The sequence below is a fragment of the Zonotrichia albicollis genome, chromosome 12 (assembly GCF_047830755.1).
Source record: "Zonotrichia albicollis isolate bZonAlb1 chromosome 12, bZonAlb1.hap1, whole genome shotgun sequence".
In the NCBI taxonomy this organism is placed as follows: Eukaryota; Metazoa; Chordata; class Aves; order Passeriformes; family Passerellidae; genus Zonotrichia; species Zonotrichia albicollis.
The window spans coordinates 10919929-10938956 of NC_133830.1; the positions used below are offsets into that span (position 1 = coordinate 10919929).

At 51.0% G+C, this 19028-nt stretch overlaps 1 protein-coding gene across 1 annotated transcript in view; it reads left to right on the forward strand.

Moving 5' to 3' along the window:
- Positions 1-258: 258 nt before the first annotated feature.
- The window catches only part of PODXL2 (podocalyxin like 2), a 31923-nt gene continuing 13153 nt past the window's right edge, over positions 259-19028 (forward strand). The window contains exons 1-2 of the mRNA XM_005485402.4: positions 259-837; positions 10954-11247. Coding sequence (XP_005485459.2) covers positions 282-837; positions 10954-11247 — 850 coding nt within the window. The 5' untranslated portion in view covers positions 259-281. The remainder of the gene's footprint in view (positions 838-10953; positions 11248-19028) is intronic.

Here is a 19028-nt window from a genome sequence, read left to right on the forward strand (position 1 = left end):
ATCAGAATATTACTGTGATGTTGAGCAGTGGCACAAGTTGCCCAGAGAAGGTGTGGGGTCTCCAACTTCGGGGATACTCAAAACCCATCTGGTCATGGTCCTAGGAAACTGCCTTAGGTGACCCACCTGACCAGGGGCTCGGACCAGATGGCCTCCAGAGGAGGAACGAATTTGCCCAGGGGGAGAAGTTCTTCTAGGTGATGAAGTAGGTGGGAACTGAGGGGTGAGGGAGAAGCGGTGGCTCCGTTACCCGTGGACAGCTAAAGAGAGGTCAGCGGGCGATGCGGAGGGTCTCTGCTTTGGGGGCCGTCGCTGCCCCGGAGTTGCGGCTGCCGGGGCTCTGCTCTCCGGGGCTCTGTCCGTGCTGCCGGGCGGGTTCCGGCGCATCCCCGCTGCCCTCCCGGGGGCTGATCACCCTCGCCCGGCGCAAGCAGCCGCGCCGCCGGCACTCGTTGTGGGCACCGGGGCCGGCGTGTGGGGACCGCGGCCGGGGGCGCCGGCCGGGTGGGCGGCGGCTCCGCAGGCAGGAATTAGGAGCGAACGGAGGGCAGCGCTCCGCCCCCGGGCCGCCGCTCGGCGGGCAGTGCGGACCCCCCTGGCGGCTCCCCTCCCCCGGAGCGGCGCCGGGCGGCGGGAGGACGGGAGGAGGCGGCGCCGGGCGGCGGGATGCGGAGCGCGGCCGGGCGGCGGGCGGGCGCGGCGGCGAGGGGCAGAGCCCGGCGGGCGGCGGGGCGGCCCCGCTCCCCGTGAAGAGGCGGTGCGGCAGGGCAGCGGCTGCCGCCATGCAGCCCTTGCACCGGGCCCCGGCGTTGCTGCTGCTGCTGCTTCTGGCCGCCGGTGAGTGAGTGGGGTTGGGCGGCGGGAGCCGCTGCCATCCCTTGCGGGCTGGGCGGCGGGTGGGTGTCCATCCCCTCCGCGGGCACCGGGACCCCCGGGGGGAGGCGACTCTGCTCACCCCCATCCCGGGAAACAGCGTTGCGCCGCGGCTCCAGTGCCCCGGGGCGCCGGGACCTCTGCGGCGGGCTGGTCTCCATCACCACGCCGTTCCCCGCAGGCACCACTGACCCGGGTACCGGGACTTGCGGCGGCTCCCATCTCCCACCCCGGAGCTCTCCCTGTATGCCTGGCACTGCCCCCTACCCGGGCATCGGAGCCCTGTGGGGCAGCGCTGTCCGCCCCGGGACCCCCTGCGCTCCCGGCACGGCGGGCTGGCTGCACGTGGGCTGCCCTCCCGGCTCTCCCGCCCCGGAGTGGGGCACCCGCACGGAGCCGCGGGCACCGGGCGGTCCCGGTACGGCCCGGCCCGGGCGGTCTCGGCTGCGGCAGCGCTGCCCCGCACCGCCCGCTCGGGTGTCGCTGGCTTCGTCTGGCGTCGTGGTGATTTTGCGAACTACCGTGAAACTGATACAAAGAACGGGCCACCGCGAATTGCTGCACGATTCCCCAAGAGCCTCCTCTTGAAATTTGGAGGAGAGGTTATGTGCCAGGAAAAGGCAGTTAAGTGCAGGAATAATTATACTCGGAATAGTTATGAATGATCTGCTTCTATTTTTAAATAGTCTGGGGAAATTTCCCAACAAAGGGATCCCCCAAAGACCGATGAGGCTGAGATTGTCCTCTTCCTCCCTAATCCATCCCTTTGTACAGAAATCTGGTTAGTGTGGAACAGGAGTTCTGAACGGGGACATTTGAAGTGTGGGGGAGTCTTTGTCTTGAGTCATTCTGACAGGGAAGGAAGGGCTGACTTACCAACCAGTCACTGTCTTCCAGCACGACCAAGCTGTGATACAGTGACATCCAGTCCCCTGGCACATCTCCTTTATTACCCAAATCTCCTGAAAATGTTCCTGGGGGAATGTGTCATCTGTAGAGCTGCTCTGTCTATGGGCTGTTAGTCTCTGTCATCTGAGGCTCCTGAAAGAGAAGAGATAAAGCCTTTTAGGTTTGCAAACAATAGTGAGCTTAAAGAGCAAAATGGATCCGAAAACCTGTTGGGGTTTTGTGCCAATACTCTGTGGCACAGAAGCAATAATTCTTTCTGGAGCTGAGGAGGGAGCCAATTCTGTGGTTTCCTCCAGGCAGATTGTCCACACTGAGGGAATACCTTGGGCACAGCTGGCAAAGGTTCTTCAGCCATGTCTCAGCAGGAAACCCTGTCCCCAGATTCAGCCAAGCCTCTGCCTCCTCCAGAGAAGAGTGTAAGATGTGAGGGGGGAGCTGCCACAATCCCACCCTGCCAATCTGCCAGCAAGGGTTGACCCCATCCCCATAGCTGGAAAGCTATGTTTGCTCTGCACAGGAAGGAGAGGGACCTCATGGTGGTTTTAAAATGTGGCAGCCAAAAGGACCACCACTGGTACTTCTGTGCTGAGGGGAGGAAATGCTTCTTATTCTGCTAAGGCTGCTGGAAACTTTCTAGTGGTGTTGTCCAGCTGGTGGTGACACAGAGGGTTTGGGTGCTTGGCTTTCCCTGTGATCCTCCCTGCTGTCCTAGCAGGAGAGGCACAGGGATGGGAGGTGAGGAGCAGCTCCCAGGGACAGCTCAGTTCCTAATCCAGTGAAATTTGCAATCCTGGTGGGCTGTGGCAGTACTGTGGGGCTGGACTTGGCTGGCCAGGTTTCCCCAGACCAGTGGGCTCCTACCCAGATGGGAGGTCAGGAGTGGAGATGCAGACTGCTGGGAATTTGTAGCTCAGGCTCTGTTCTGGGTAGTAGCTTTGCTTGGTGGTTCAGGATCAGTTCCAATCTGCAACAATTCAGTGCACCCTGGCCTCACTTCTCCAGTCCCACAGGACAGGAACAGTTAATATCTGAGAGGGAGCTGGATTGACTGTGTGCAGTTCCCCACATTTCCCTGAGCTGGGAGCCTCCACAGACCTGCAGGATGTGCTGAAATGGGACATGTCCCTCATCAGGGTCCCATCAGACTGCTAGGCAGCACAAGTCTGTTGGCACAGTTTGCAAACATCTCTCCAGGCTCTAGGGTATCTGAGCCCCTTTGGTTTTGCAAGTGTAAAAATGATGCAGGAGGAGAAGGAGGGAGTTGGTCTCCTTCCTCTTTTTGTCTCCCCAGGTGGCTGTCTGCATGTGGGCTGTTTAAGGGCTTTTTTTTTCTTTCTGCCTGCTTAGAAGATGTCTTGTTAGCATTGTGTGAACAAGGCAGAGATGAGGGAGTATAGATCAGGATGAATGAAAATTCCCTGTAGTCAGTTTTTCCTTGGCCGCCTCGCTGCCATAAGGAAATGTTCATTTAATTACAGGCATCAGGGGTAGAAATAACCACATTAAGCCCTCAAGGGGAAGCTGCCGGCGACGAGCTGCAGATCAGAGTGCACAGAAGTTTTCCCACTCACTCTGCCTGGGAAGAAGCTGTGTGGGTACCTGGGGGAGCAGCAGCACTGACAGCCCCGCTGCAGGGCTGGGGCTGCAGGAAGGTGCACCACAGCTCCCAGCTGGTGCTTGGGGAGCTGGCTCCTCATTCCTGCTGGCTGTTTGTGGAAACCAGGGCACTACTGACTACTACTGAACCACGTAATCCCAAAAGAATGGAGAGAGGCTCTTTGTCAGCCACACGAGCACAGCCTGCACCGAGGCCAAGAAAACACGTGTGTTGGTGTATTCAGAGGGCCAGGGATGCTGGCAAGGAAGGTGCACCCTGCTGGGGCTCAGAGCAGTGCCTGACTGTCCCTGTGCCTGGTGAAGCCCTGTTGTGGTTACCAGGCTTTGGATGTACATTCTTGGTTGGGGTCAATTTGTTCGTGCTGGGAAAGCAGCTTTGCAGCCCTCCCTCTGTATGCCAGCTGCAGTCATGGCTCCTCACAACACCATTGTACTGCCTGGTGTTGTGAAGGTAGTCAGAACCCTTATATGTGCCCTGGGACCACCAAACCTTTGCATGAGCTTTTTTTTTGCCTATGATACCTATGGCTGTTTGGAGAGTGGAGCCTCTGGGGGATGCAGTGTGTGGCAGGGTGGTTGTCATTGCTCTGCTGCAGGGGCTGGAGTGGAGTGTTTTGTGCACAGTGTTATGCCAGGGGATTTAAAAGGGGTGTAAAAGGTTTCAGTTACATTTTGATAGGTGACCATGTCTCAAGGAAAGTCCCTTAGGCACCTGAGGTATTGCTTGCTCTGCCTGGGCAGGAAGGCTTTGCAGAAGAAGTGGGCACCGTGCCTTTATTGGGTGTGCTGGAAATGAGAGTGAGCATTATGGGGTGCATGGTCCAGGCTGGGCCAGAGTGAGAAGAGGAAGCACAGGCTTCAGAGGCAGAAATAACCACATTAAGCCCTCAAGGGGACTTGAGGCACTTAAGACCTCAAGGGGACAGATGAAATGCTTTGGGCCTGCAGGAGGGCAAAGAAGTCTGTGGGCTGTGGTTTTTCTCTTAGGTCAGTGGCTTTCATCCCTAGGGGCCTGTGGGCTGTTTGAAGGGGCATGATATGCCTCTTCATATGCCCAAGAAAGATATGGCTATGAAAGATAACTGAGGATAGAAAATTCACTTGTACTGTGTAGAAATGCCTACCCAATGCTGTTTTCCCAGGGGCTGCATCTCCCCCGGCCCCGAGCTGGGAGCTGCCATTGTCAATAGCAGGAATTGAGGAGGAGAGCAGACGTGGTGGCAGCAGAGGAGGGAGGTGTGAAGGCTACGAGACAATCCAGGGAGGGAGTGAAGGCAAACAGTCTGGGAGACTGCAACCAAGTGAGATTGTGGCTCCAGGCATGAATGGTTGAGCAGAGGGGGGAGGACAGGCCGGCATGGTGAAGTGTCTCCTGCTTGCGGGGAGTCTCTGGTGTGGGAATGGGTGGAGGTGTTTAGAGCAGTCTGGGTGCTACAGATCCTAAGGACAGGAGACCTGACACATCTTGGCGTTGGGGTGAGGGTGCCCAGCAGCCCTGGACACCAGCCCCAGTGCTGACCAAGGGCACATCTGCAATTATCTGCAAAAGCAGGTGCATCCCTGGCAGTGCTGTTTCCCATGGGTGTACCTGGTCCTGCCTGCCGTGGATGTTCTCTGCTGAAGTGCCCAGGGAGCAGATGTTGGCCGTTCTTTGTGAGGTGGTGCCCACCCAGTACGTGCAGACACGCACTCCCTGCAGCTGGGTGGAGCTGGAGCTCTCATTAATGCTTGCTGTAAGGAGCTGTAAAAGCTTAAAGATGCTGGCACAACATCCTCTAAAGAGCTGTCCCATTGCAAGGACTTCTTCCCTTGAGCCTTGTTGCTCTTCCTGATGTAGGTGGTAGGTATGTGCTCCCTGCAGACCAAGTGCTTTTCCTATTGCTTTCTAAAACATGGAGACACGGGAAGGTGGGTGGTTTTGGAGGGACACTCACTGAGGGACCTGGTTGCTGGCAGTACCAGAGGAGGATGGCAGTCTGATCTTGTTTTCTGAAGCCCTAATTGGAAATGATCTCTGAGATTAGGGTCATGGCTGGGTGTGTAAGTAGTCCAGTGCAGTCTGGGAGAGCAGCAGGAAGGCTGTGTGGGAGCTGCAGTGGGAGAGTTCTCCTGGGTGGTGTGTCCCAGAACAGCTATGGTCTGCAACTCTGAATGAGCACCAGAAGAACTTGGTTTCATACTCAGTCATCACATATACTTCCCTGTGCAAGGTGTTGAGGGTTTGGAGTGCAGAGGCTGCAGGTGACTGTGTGGGAATCAGCTTGGACATCCCTCAGTCAAACAACATTTCTGCCTCTTCCTCCACTGGCCATGGTTGGGATCCCTTTTTGTTATTTAAATTACCCTGCATTCTGTTATGTTCTGGAAGTGGTTTGTGCCCTGACCGTTCATCCCTGGGGCCTCTCTCCTCTCTGCCCTTGGGCCTTGCTCTGGGCCTTTCCAGGCACAGTGGGCTGGGGGAGGGAATATCCCTGGCAGATGCTTCCCTCATCTGGTCATTGTGCTTCTGTCCTAACTGATTATCAGTAAATGACCCATTCCTGACCCAGCTCTCCTAGGAAGTAACATTGTTGGGTAGCTCCTGGCTGTGGGGTGGGCTTGGAAGGAAGGTCAACGGTAGCAGGGCCAGGTGGACATTCTTGTGGCTGCTTCCTTGGCAGTGCCACCATGCTCTGACCTCCTTCCCTGTGCAAGTGTGCTTGGCTCTGCCAGTTGGTGGTGACAGGTAAGTCAGAGTGTGCCCCAGGCAAATGTTCTTCTCTTCATCAGGCTGATCCTGCCTGCTTGGCACTGTGGTGTAGCCACAACACTCAGGAAGGAGAGGTAAACCAACCTTCTGTTGGGTAAACTGATGAGCACTCCAGCCCCTCTAGAGATCAAGCTGAGGTGGTGACATCTTAAGGGATGATTGTGTGTTTCCTTGGAGAGAAATTGAGGTTTGCTTGTTACTAATTAAAAAGCAAAAAAATTTTAAAGGCTGTTTAACATAGTCACAGCTTCAACAGCTAGATTCCATTTCATCTCCCCAAATCCCTATTCTCATTTCAGCTGGACACAAAAATGACTTATTTCCTCTTTAATTTCTAGTCCTGTTCAATAGGCCAATTGGGAGCTTTTAAATAGCTGCCCTGTCCCATGGAGAGGTGACTTGCTTTGTGGCAAAGCAATGAAGTGATTTTTGGTCAGCCAATGTAGAAAGCACTTTGGGGTTCTTTTAGAATTATGTAGAATTGTGAAACTGCTTTTGTTCACAGCACTTTGTGAGAAAGATGGCAGATAGCCTTTCTTCAGATTTTTTTTTTTCTGTTGTTGAGCGAAACTCCCTCATCTCCTTGTCTGGGGCTGTTGTGAATCCTCTGCTGAGCTGAACAGAGCGAGCTTCACCACTTTGACTCAGAGCTGTTTTCTGAGCGGTCATGGGGTCAGCACTAGCAAACTCTTTTCATCTGTATCCTCCTGGCTGGCTTTTCTTCAGTGGCCTCAGAAAGGCAGCACTGCAGCATTATTCCCTGCTGTTGGAATTGCCCCACTCTGATTCTCACAGAGGTGAAACACCTTCTGCAATGGCTCCAGCATCACCTCTGTGGGTGCTGGCGGCAGGACAGCGCGCAGCCAGCGCAGGAGCTCCCATCCCATCCCGCCTTTGTTCCCTCTCCCCTCTCAGTCTACCTCTCCCACTTTCTCTGCTTTCTGGCCCCTCCTCTGTCTGCTCTGGGAGGGTTTTCCCTCCCGTGCTCTAAGCCCTGCTGTTTCCCCGAAGGCTGCCTGCCCTTTTTAGCATGCAGAGCCTCGTCTCCTCCAGGTTACGCAGAGGTGCCGCAAAAATAGAAATGAGAGACAAACGCCCCATTGAAGCAGCTGGTGAGCCCTGGCTCCGTTCCCTGCTCCCTCCCATCTACAGTTGCAGGTCTTTATTCATTTGTTTCTTTATTCCTATCACTTCATCTGTGTTTTAGAATACAAAATTGGGAGGCTGATGGCTGGTAGAAGTTGTCTAATCCCTGTTACCCGTCCTGGGAGGAAAATGGCCTGCAACTGAGGTCTTGGGCATTAGATTTCCTTTCTCAGCTGTGCTCCCCTGCCTCCCAGCTCAGCTCATGCTTTGATTCTTTCTTTGCCTTGGAGTTGACAGCTGCGTGGAGCTCCTTTATGAGAGGCTTGAAAGAGAGGGGGAAGATGGCAAATCTTCGTGCTGCTTTTTGGCTCCCCAAGCCTTTGGGTTTTTGCTGCCTGTGCAGAAGGCATGAATGAAGTGGTGTCAGGATGGTGTCTGGAGAGGTACTGATTTGTACCCTGGTGTGGTGGCTCTTTAAGCCCTGGGGCATTCAGGCTGGTGCTGGCACAGAGGGTTCCCCCAGACCAGTCTCTGCATCCCGTGCCTGCAGATCAGACCCCAAAGTGTTACTCACATCCAGCCCAGGGACAAGACACCTGTCTTGCTCAGGCTGGGCATGACTCATTCCTAGGGATGAGGTGGTGTAGTTTTATCTTGGGCTGAGGAAAGCAGCCCAGTAAACCAGATAATGCAGCTTAGGGGGTTTTAACTGAGTAAACACTTCAGAGTTAAAGGAGGGTAAACAAATTCCCAGCATCTGAGCTTCCCACATGGATGGAAATAGCTCTCTGGATTACCAGGTTCACCTGCCATGAGATGTGTGTTGTAGAAGGGGTGGGGTGGGCTCTGGCTGAGCTCTGTAGGCAGCCCTAACAGAGTGTAGCTGGTGGAAAAGAGGTTTGAGGCGGTGTAGATGCTGGCACAGAGGTGCATTTTGAGACTTTGCCTTGCTGCTGGGGAGACCCAGGATGTGCTTTGTTGTGTGGCTGGAAAGCTGAGGTGCCACATCAGCCACGTCTCTGCGAATGGGAGTCAGGGGAAACTGAGGCATTGGGGTGGATAAAGAGCTTGCTCAGGATCCAGGCAGTCATTTGCAGTCACATATAAACCAAATATTCCATGTGGCCTTGGGCCTGCCATGGTCTCTTCCTATCCTGCTCTCCTTTGCTGGATAGCTTTGAGAATAATGTTTCTTTCCTCTTCCTTGCTGCTCTCTGTCATGTTTGCTTAAGCTGCAAGCTCCTCAAGACAAGTGCTCTCTCTGGTGCTTCATCAGGGATGCAGGTGCTCTCTGTCAGCTGGGGGAGCTCACACTGGAGCCTGCTGAGCACCCCAGAACCAGCACAGGGCTGTCCTGGGTCTGTGCTCACATGCAGAGGGTGTGCAGGCTCTTCATTCCAGCTGTGGAATTCACTGTTCCTGCATGGCTCAGGAGCTGGCACATCCCTAGAGATGCCCTGAGGTGTTTTGGTTGGCTCTGTGATGCTGCAGTGGCTTCCTTCTCCTTTGATATTCTGCCTCTTTTGCCAGTCCCTTTTTGTTGCTGCTCAGGCCTCAGCTGATCTTGCCTTGGATCAATAGGGCAAAACAAACAAGATTGAGAAATGCTGAAGCCTGGCCCAAGTGTGCATGCAAAAGGGTAGCCAATATTTGATTTTGATGAGTTCAGAGAATAGTGGAGGAAGGTGGAGAGGGTCAGAGCAGGCAGAAGATTAAAAATTGCATTTCTGGCTTCCAGTTTTCCCAGGACAGGTTTGGTAATCTGCTGTCAGGTGAGCAGTGACTCCCAAATTTTCTGTGCCAACTTGCCAGTGTCTAAAATGATCACTCCAGGGCCAGCCCATGTGCCATTGCCCCACAGCTCATCGCAGCACTTGTCCTGGTTTGGATTTGTGCTCCTGGGATGTGGAGCTGTAGGGCACAGTGCTGGGTAGCAACATCAGGAGGTTGCCTTGTCTGTGCCCTTGCCTGAAGGCAGTTCAGCTCTGCTTAAATCATTTCAGGCCTTGTGCATCCAGATCTGTGTGCAGCTCCCAGGTGATGTCTCAGCAGTGCTTTGTAAAATCTCTGCTTCTAATACTTCACTACTCTGCAAGGATTTTCACATCTGCATTCCAGTGATATCTCAGAGCTGTTCCTAATACAGGAGTTTCTCCTCTTAAGACATTTCTGATGGATGTTTTCCCAGCTTGTATCAGAAATGTTTTGTGCTAGTTCTCAAGGGGTCTTATCACTTTATGTTATTTCTTTTCATAATATTTCTGTTATTCCCATTCTCAAGATCACCTAGCTGTACCTGTGGTTTTTCTGTGCAGCGAGGATGTCTCCTTGCTTTGTGTCCTTGGCTAATTTCATTATCACCTTCCTATTTTTTGTTGCAAGGTCACTTAGGAAAATGTAATAGAACAGCAGATCCAAAGACAAACCATGAGGAATTTCACTAGTAGCCTCCCTCCAGCACAAGCCTCTGTAATTTTTTTGTACAGCCAATGCCTTACAGTTTTCCTGCTAATAGGTGTTTTTTCTTGTGTCTCTTGTTATTCCTCATGAGGCACTGTATCAGATGTTTGACTGAAGTCCAGATGGATTAGAGCTGCTGCATTTCTGTTGTCTAGAAAATCAGTTATCAAAGAAAAATACCAAATTAGTCTTCATTTCAGCTTATTCAATTAGTTCAGTTCAGTGACTACTTCATTAACAATTGAGGAACTGAGTCTGAGCTGAGAAAGCAAGAAAACTTGTCCTTTTTCCTTCTAATCTATGAATAAAAATCAGCTGTGAGAGGATGAGTTCTTTTAGTTTTGATGTGCTGAATGATAGAAATGGTTCAGTTCACCCAAATTAGTTACTTCACTTGCTTAACAAAACTGTTTTAAATATAAAACAGCTTTTGGTAATTTTATTTTTTCCTTATGCCTCCATATTTATAATAGTATTTAGTAGCTGAATAAAGCCAAATCCCAGGTGCTGTTTTCTTGCATTTTGATTGGAGTTCAATATGCATGTGAATGTACCTTGACACAAATCACAATTAAAGTCTCATCTAGGAATCAAGAAGTGTCAGTCAATCCTTCTAATAGCTAAAATGGAAATAATAATGATAGAAAAGTGCAAAATGCAGCTTTCTCTCCTGCTTAGTGTTAGGAGGATGTTTGCTGTTGTCGCAATATGATTGTTACCTGTAACTGTCAGCCCTTCCTTATGGAAACCTACAATGTGACTGCACTGAAGTTCAAACCAAAAAACAGATTTTCACCCTACAGATTTAAAACATGATTAATACTGGTTGTAAATAATATTGGTTTGAATCAGCCTCCCTGCATATAATACAGCTGTAGATCAGGACAGTCTGATAGAAACTTCATTGCTTTCACAAGGCCAGAGTTTCATGGCTGAACTATATGACATTCCACCTCCTCTCTGTGATTAACAAGGCACCTCATCCTTTAACAGAGGCAAAAACACCTCAGAGAGGGTGAATCATCACCCCAGAAAGAGGGGCCCCACGCTGGATGATTGCTTGGCACTGACTCCTCCTGGATGTGAATGCCACTCTGCATGCTTGTGGATGTTTCCCAAAATACCCTAATTTTCCTCTTCAGCTGAGAGCACAGCCCATCTCCAGGGCAGGTTGGCTTGGCAGGAATAGGCTCCAAGGGGAAGGCAAGCCCAGTGGGTGCCATTCCTCTCTCTGATGTGTGTTTTCTGTCATCATACAGGGACCTTGTGCCTCTGCCTCGCCTCCTCGGAGGACCCAACTGCCGATGGCCTCACGTCAACCTCCCTGCTGGAATTTGCTATGATGTCCCACCTGGAGGCCATGAATTCCCACGAGCAAGCCCGACCAGAGGCTGCAGAGCCAGATCTTGCCCCTGGCTCCCTGCATGCTGCTCCAGGGTCAGGCTTTGCCAGTGAGGAGAATGAGGAGTCCAAGATCTTGCAGCCTCCACAGTACTTCTGGGAAGATGGGGGAGAGCTCAATGACTCCAGCCTGGACTTGGGACCAGCAACAGGTAAGTTCTTTTTACCCCATTCTTCCTCCCACTCTGCAAGGACTCTGGGGAAGTGGAAGGATGCAGGGATCTGTCTTCCTGCTTCGACACAACTCTTGCTAAGAGGGCCTGAGATTAAATGTCAGCTCTGTTTTCTCACCTCAGTGCCTGATGTGTCCCCAATGAACCCTGAGCAAGCACAGGCTTTAGAAACCAAGTTACAGCTGAGCTTTTTATTCCCGAGCTGCTATGAGCTGGGAAAAGCACTGTCTCCATCTAGTTTCCCATTGCCTCATGCCCTCCTTTCACTTTCTCCCCTTTATGCTCTCTTCTCTCTTGTTTTTTTCTGTTGCTGTCTATTAAGCACAACTTTAAGGTCTCAAGAGCCCGACTGAGCTCAAGGCCATCTTAGCATTTGAGTCAGAACTGAGTTCCCTGGGTCAAATTCTGGATTCCTCACTCTGTGACTTCAGTGGGGATTTGGTCCAAGAGAAAATAGCAGGTTTTGTCCCTTGGGTGGCTGTCTTTTGCCTATCCTGTCCTGCTACTTCCTGAGAGGTCATGACCAAAATGGGTTTCATTGGCATTTGAGTTTGCTTTCCTCTCTGGAGTGTTTTTCTGAGACCACCGAGTCCCCTCAGTAGTCTCTCCCCATACCCCTCATTGGCTTTGAGATGCTCTCAGAGAGAGGGATGGCAGGAAGGAGGAGGTGCATTGCAGGGTTTCCAGTAGCTTAGGAGATTATTTCACATGCTCCTGCTCTTAAGTGTCATGTGGGGCATGTATTAAGTGTTACCCAAGGGCCAGGCTTCAGCCTTATCCCTCCTCCGTTATGCAGTATCGCTCTCAGCACATCTGACTGAGGTCTGCAATTAGAAAGCACAAGTCTTGTTTTGTCTCCTCTCCTGTTTCTGTGACCTTAAAAAACACCTGTGCTCACACAGGGCTGAGAGCTGCAGAGCTGTGGCTTGGGTTGCCCACTAGGGCACAGCGCACACGATGTGGGGCAAGGGCCAGGCCAGCTTAGGTCTCCAAAGCCCTTTGCTCACTGACAGGGCTGCTAAACCTGTCTGGCTGTGCTCTGGCTGCCCTGGGGCTCTTGCAGGCCTGGCTGTGGGGCAGCTGTGCCATGCAGTGGTGCTGGGGATGGAGGGGGCTGCTGTTGGGATGGGGCCATTGTTGGGATGGATCCGTTGGGATGTGGCTCTTGGGATGGGGCTGTTATTAGGATGGCGCTGTTAGGATGGGGCTGTTGTTGGGACAGGGCCATTGGAATAGTGCCATTGTTGGAACGGCACTATTTTTGGGATGGTGCTTTTTGGGATGGTGCTGTTGGGAAGGCACCATTTTTGAGATGTGTCATTGGGATGGCCCTGTTGGGAAGGTACCGTTTTTTGGGATGTGCTGTTGGGATGGCACTGTTGGGATGGCACTGTTTTTGGGATTGCACTGTTGGGAAGGCACCGTTTTTGGGATGGCGCCGTTCCTGCCGTGCATCCCTGGGACGCGCTGTGGCTCAGCTGCTCCCGCGCGCTGGCAGCGCTCAGCGCCGCTTTTCTTGGTGTGCCAGCAGGCACCTGCGTGTCCTCACAGATCGGGACGTGACTTGGAGAACAGCGTGTGCTTGTGCATTGAGGGAGAGATGGCTGCTGCTGAACCCAGCCTTGCCTCCTGCACGTGCCTCGCCCCATTTGCATGCGGAACACGCCGCTCTCTCCTTCCGTTCTCGCCTGCAGTTCTTTCCTCCAGGAGCAGATGTGCTCTTTCAGCTGTCCTTTATGCATACCCGGCCCTATCCGCTGCCCAGCTAACCACTGCTCTGCTTCCAAGCGCTGTTTCTTCCCCTGACAGTTGCTGTGTCCAGAGCTCATGTCTCAATGGCATTTCAGAACCTTGGTTAATAGAACAGTTTGAATTATTCAAGAGCTGGGAGCACATTTCTACTTAAAATTTAATTAGAAACCTGCCGTGTGTCATTTTACAATAAAGGATATTGTAATAGCATCCCTAAATTGGGCAGTCTTCTCCTGTCATGCAAAGCCTCTGTATGAGAGATGCACCCAACCGATGGAACTTACATGCTGCATGTGTGACAGATGCCATGTGATACGTTGTGGATCTGTATGATGACATCTGTTAGGTTGTTTTCAACGTATAAACCCATTAAACAGTTTTAAACAGCTGCTGTTTAAGGAAAAAAAGTTTATAGTGTAAGTTTTCCTTATGTGAGATTTCATTCAGTGAAGTGTAGCTCAGCATAGTTGGTAGCTCTGTCCCAGGCACACACTGGAAACACTGCATCAATCAAGGCACAGAACAGGATTGTTGTACTCCTTAAGAGAGAAAATTACCTGCTATGAAAGGAGACCTGTGCTGGCTTCTTTTTGTCCTTACACAAAGATATTGGTCCTGAACCTGGTCCGGGTACAGGATCTTGCAGATAGACCATATCTCCTGCTATTCAAAAGCTGTATGAGTTATCTCCATCTCTCCTTTTTTTATGTCTGTCTGAACTCTGGGTGGGGAGACTGCCCTGCCTTTGTGTGACTTCAAGGCTGCAAGAGCTAAAAAGCAATAACAATCTGCAGCTGCTGCCTTTTTTTTTTTTTTGTTAAGCGCACAAAAAACATCCTTTAAAAATATTTATAGAAAACATTTCTAGGGCCACCTGTTAGTCCATTAAAAGTGAGAACAAACTCCCAGTGGAAGAGCACAGCTCAGACTAGGGCTCTGGTTCTCCTGAATAATGTGCTTTTGCTGATTTATGTTACAGAAGAGTGATTCTATATTGACATCAGTGAGCAGTAACCTTTGGAAGGGCCCTGACATTTGTCTCATTCTGTCTGAGGGTGCACAGAAGTGTGCATTTGCATGTGTGTCACCCCATGCACAGCTGCTACCCAGTGGAGCCACACGTGGAGGAGATGGATTAGGGGTCTGGTGGGAATGTGGATGCTATATCCTTGTGGAAAGAAGCAGTGTGTGATTTGTACTGGCTGCTAAAAACAAGTCAGTGGAGCTGTGAACTTATTACTTCTGCATTCCTCCAGGCTTCCAGGGAACTCAGAAGCTTTTGTTGTAGTTTAGATTTGGCTGCTTTGCTTCACCTTCGGTAGAAAATTGGCCTGAGCCACAGATTAACTCAGTGGACCTGCAGGGTCTTGCATCTGGCCCTTCCTTTCCTCCTTTCCTTTCTTCCCATTTCTCCATCTTGTTTTGTGGGGAGGCTTCCAGTCCCCTGTGTTTCCTACTGTTACACAGATGTCCTTGGCAGCAGGTAAAACATCTCATCCAGCTTTAGGGCGAGAAGATGGGAGTCAATAGGGTTGTAGGCCTCTTTGAATCCCTTGTTTTTGGTGAAGGTGCATGGTGGTGTATCCACCCTGGAGTTCTCCCTGTTTGCAGCTCTCAGTGTTCTCCTTTGGCTCAGTCAGGATGCAGTGCCCCACATGTTCCTCTCTTCCAGTGAAGGCTCGAGTGTGAGGCAGCCTAATCATGAATTGTTGGGAAGTGTGGGCTCCTGAAAATGGACACAAGACCGTGAATGCCTCGTGCTTGAGGGCACTTGGTCCCTCTCCTGCCCTGCCCAACAGCTGAGTGCTCAAGGGTTGGAGTGCACCATCCCATTTCCCAGTATTACAGTGGGCTGGCATGAATCTCACTTCATTACAGCCAGGGACTGCTCTTCTAACTCCAAGGTGGTTGAAGACCAAGGGATGACTGTACTGGGAGCTATCCAATCTAGTTTTTTAGATTGGTGATTTCCTAGGACAGCATGTGGTGCTTTGTGGGATGGGGGAGGAAATTGTAATCTTTTAATTATTCATAGCAATTAGCAGAAGGGATTCCCAAGGGAGTTAGGATGAGGGATAGTGGGACAGACTTTTAGAAAGACTATATTCAAGTAAGTTTTCTGACTAGATAATGGAATAAAATATGTTCCATCTATCTGATAGTGAGATTCACTTCTTTCCATGATGAATTACTTGCCTCTGGCAAGAGAGATCCTGGTATCTCTCAGCCTTACTGAAATCTACTGCCTCTTCATCCAGACTGACAGCAGCTCTGCAGTTCTTAATACCATCTTCAAGCCAATCATTAATGAAATGAAGCACCTGGTAAAGACTGTCTCCATAAGCAGCTTAGTGCTGAGCAGCCTCCTGCCCTAGCTCAGCTCCTGGGATGCCTCTTGTTTATGCCCTGGTTTAGTGTACAGGGACAGGGGTGATCTATCTTGGGACCAGCCAGCTCTGTGAAGACATTGCTGGCAAAGGCTGACCTGTGACAGAGGGTTTCAGGGCAGGGTGTTACTCTGGTGCAGCTATCTCTGACTCTGTTTGGGTGAGGATGGCTTATTCTGCCTTCGTTGCAGTCTCTGTGCTGAGCTGGGATAAGGTATGAGGATATTTGGGAACAGTAGTCCTTGGTGCCCAGTCTGTACCTCAAGCAAATTCAACCATAATGTGGCCTAAGCACTTTGCTACTTTGGGTCTCTCTTTTGACTGTGATCTCTTTTGTGTGTGTGGACTTGTCTCAGAGTCTCAGATAATAACCTCTCCTAGTACTTCTGGAAGATTAGTATATTAGCCCCAACTGGCTTAATTCCAGCATCAGTAATTGTATTTTGCCTCTTTGAAATCCCCCTGTGGTTTCAATCAGCTGGAGTATGACTTTTTTGCAGTAAGCCTTATTGTTCTGTACTCCAAAAAAAGAGAGCAGATATAGTTTCAAACCTGGCTGCATTTTCAGTGGAGTGCACCGTGTGATTCCCAAAGTTGGCAGATGTTTTAGTGTGAATGATGCTATGTGTCGTGTTTGGAACCCAGGAATGGTCTTGTCTTTATTACAGGACCTTCTAGTTATCAGTAATTCAATCACTGGTTAACATGATCTCCCAGTTTAATCCAATAAACACCTTATGGTCAGGTTATATGTACTAAAAAAAATGAGGATCACCCTCTTCCTGAGTTGTCACAGTTGCTTTAAACAGTTAATAGCAAATAACAGGGAACCTTGTAGGGCAGTAACTGAGAGCAGCTCTTCTGAATGACAGAGAAGCAGAAATCTAATGAATTAAATTCTGGCTGGGGAATTGTGCTTTGGCACAGTGCCATGTCTTGGTCCATCTGGTGTCAGGGAAGTTCTGATATTGATTTTGGAGAAAGCAGGGCATTGCCTGAATGGTGGCTTCCGCAGAGGTTTGAAGCTCATGTTCACCTCTCCCAGGGAAAATCATCTCCCCAGGCAAAGAAAATGGATCTGTGTGACCCAGACCTGGGTCTGCTTGGAGATGCAAAGGGCAAGACTTGGAAACACTGTGAAAGATAGTTTATTTCAAAAATACTGCCTGAGGGGTTTTGTAAGAGAGCCTGGAAGGGAAAAGCTGGGTGATTGTGGGGGGCAGCTGGATGCTGCAATATGCATAATATCACCACTGATGGAAGCCATTAAGGGGTGAAGCTCAGGATGTGGTGGTAAAGAGGTGAGACAGAGGTGTGTAATTTCATATCAGTAGCCAGACTCCCAGGGGGATGGTGTGGCTGAGAAGCTCTGGGAGGGTACATGATGTAGAGCTGTGCCTGCCTGTTACACTGCTCTGATCCATCACTGCTAGACTGTCTGCCAGAGGTGCTGGGACAGTTTCATCACTCCAGTGGTTGGTTCTGCTGAGCTGTCCCCTCTGTGATCAGGCTCGCTCCCTTGTGGCCTGGCTGCTCTTGTTTGTGGTGGGAAAGGGGCACGTGCCATGTCTGTGTGTGGCCACGAGCTCCTCTTGTGCTCCAGCCTACTGCTGATCTTGGTGGGGGACAACAGACCCTGTCAGGGAAGGAGCTGATGGTGGGTGCAGTTACTGCCTCCTCCCTCCTTGGGCATCCTTGGCCTTGGCAGAGCTCTGCTTCCTCCCTGAGATTAGATGAGCTGATAAACGAGCCAGGCAAATCTGGCATTGCAGCCAGCTCCATAACACCTGTCTCCTTTAGCAGAGGACTCTGTCCCATTCCTGCAGCAGGAGCACAGGCTGCTGTGTCTCTCTGCCTCTCTGTTCCATGGTTGCTGTTTCTCCCCACACAAGTGGTGAGGAGGGAAGTGGTTGGCAGTGGCACTGGGAGGTGGGAAGGGCTGGGGATGCACTGCCACATGCCCAGAGCATGGGAACCAGGTGTGCTGGGTCTGCTGAAGGTAGAGAACAGCCAGGTGAGCCAGAGGGGTTGCAAACCACTGGCTGAAGGGGAGCTGCTACCTGAATGCTGGAAGAGATGCTAAAAGTGGGAGATGCCCTTTGAGTCCCCTGAGGGTTGGAGGGAAGAGGAATCAAGGGAAATGCTGAGAAGACTCTTCAAATGGGCAAGCCCTGCATTGCACAGATGAATGACAGGCCAGCTGGTCTGGATGGAGGCTTGGGAAGAATATGCTGGGACCAGCTTAGGGGCTGATATCATACCAGGGAGATGGACAGGGTGCAAAACTTCCTTCAAATCAAAGAACAGGGGTGTAAATGAAAAGAAATATGAGTACCTTAAAGTGCCTTAAATCTGATCTTGAGAAGTTGGCAGATGCCCTTGTTAGTGAGACAGGAGGAGCTGATTCCAGACAGGAACTGTCTAGCTGAAGAGTCTGGAAGGAAGGATTGACTCATCATAGTTGGCATCTGGATGTGGCACTTGGGGATATGGTTTAGGGATGATAATAGTGCTGCTGGGTTGATGGTTGGACTAGATCTTGAAGGTCTCTTCCAACCTTGATAATTCTGTGGTCCTTCCTAAACTAGGAAATGGATGAACCCCTTTGGTAATGGGGTTATATGGAGAGATTCTTGTTTTAATGAGCACAATCCAGCACCCCTGTGCAAGTTTCACTGTTCCCTACTTGAATCTGAGAAATAGCCTTCTCAGCATTTGAGAGGAGTTGAGCTTCTAATGAGTGGGGTCTTAAGACCAGACAGAAGGATGTTCCCAGCTTAACATGCAGGGTAGTGGGGAAACTGATGACAAGTGGGAATGTTAAGCCAGTTAGTAGCAAGTGTGAGGATTCCTGTGTCTGCTTCTACCCTGTTGATTTGTTGGCCTAGAGAAGCAGCTCAGGTTTCAATCTTTGGCTGCTTTGTAAGATAGAAATCTGCTGGGAGAGAGTGGGATGGGTGCTAAACTTTCTTTGCCCAGAAGAGATGGCAGAGGCAGCAGTTCCTCTGAGATCTTTAGATCTTGTTGGTGGAAAGGCAGCACAGCTGCACCATGCGGGGCTTTCCCCCATGGGAGCCAATGAATCTGTGGCAGAGCACTCCAAGGAAAGGTTGAGTGTGTGACTGCAAAGGAGAGCTGACAGGCTGGGAGCATTTCTGCTCCTGTGGGATGAACCTCACGCTGCTTTTTCGTGGTTTGTTATTTTGCCGTGCCCATCTGCCTGTCAGTTCGTGCTCTGCTCCAGGTGGAAGGAAGAGCACGGAAGAGAGAAAGGTGTAAAGGACTTGAGAATATCTTAGAATGTCTTTAGGCAAAGGAGATGGCAGATTGGATCACTGATCCTTGAAAACAACATCATACCTGACAGGGCCTTGTTTTGAAGGGCAAACCCCTCACTTTTCACCCCCAGCATGTCAGGGCAGAGGGGGCTCTTGGTGCAAACCCTGAGTTATCCCTGCAGCAGAGGGAGCAGCAGAGCCCTGGGAGCTGCACTAAGCTTTACTATCTGTCTGAGACAGTCCCACCCAAACCACCTCAATCCCATGGCCTGTGGCTGTTCCTGCCGTCCATCCAGCAAGGCAGTGATCATGTCTGCAGACACTGGGATGTTACCTGTTGGGA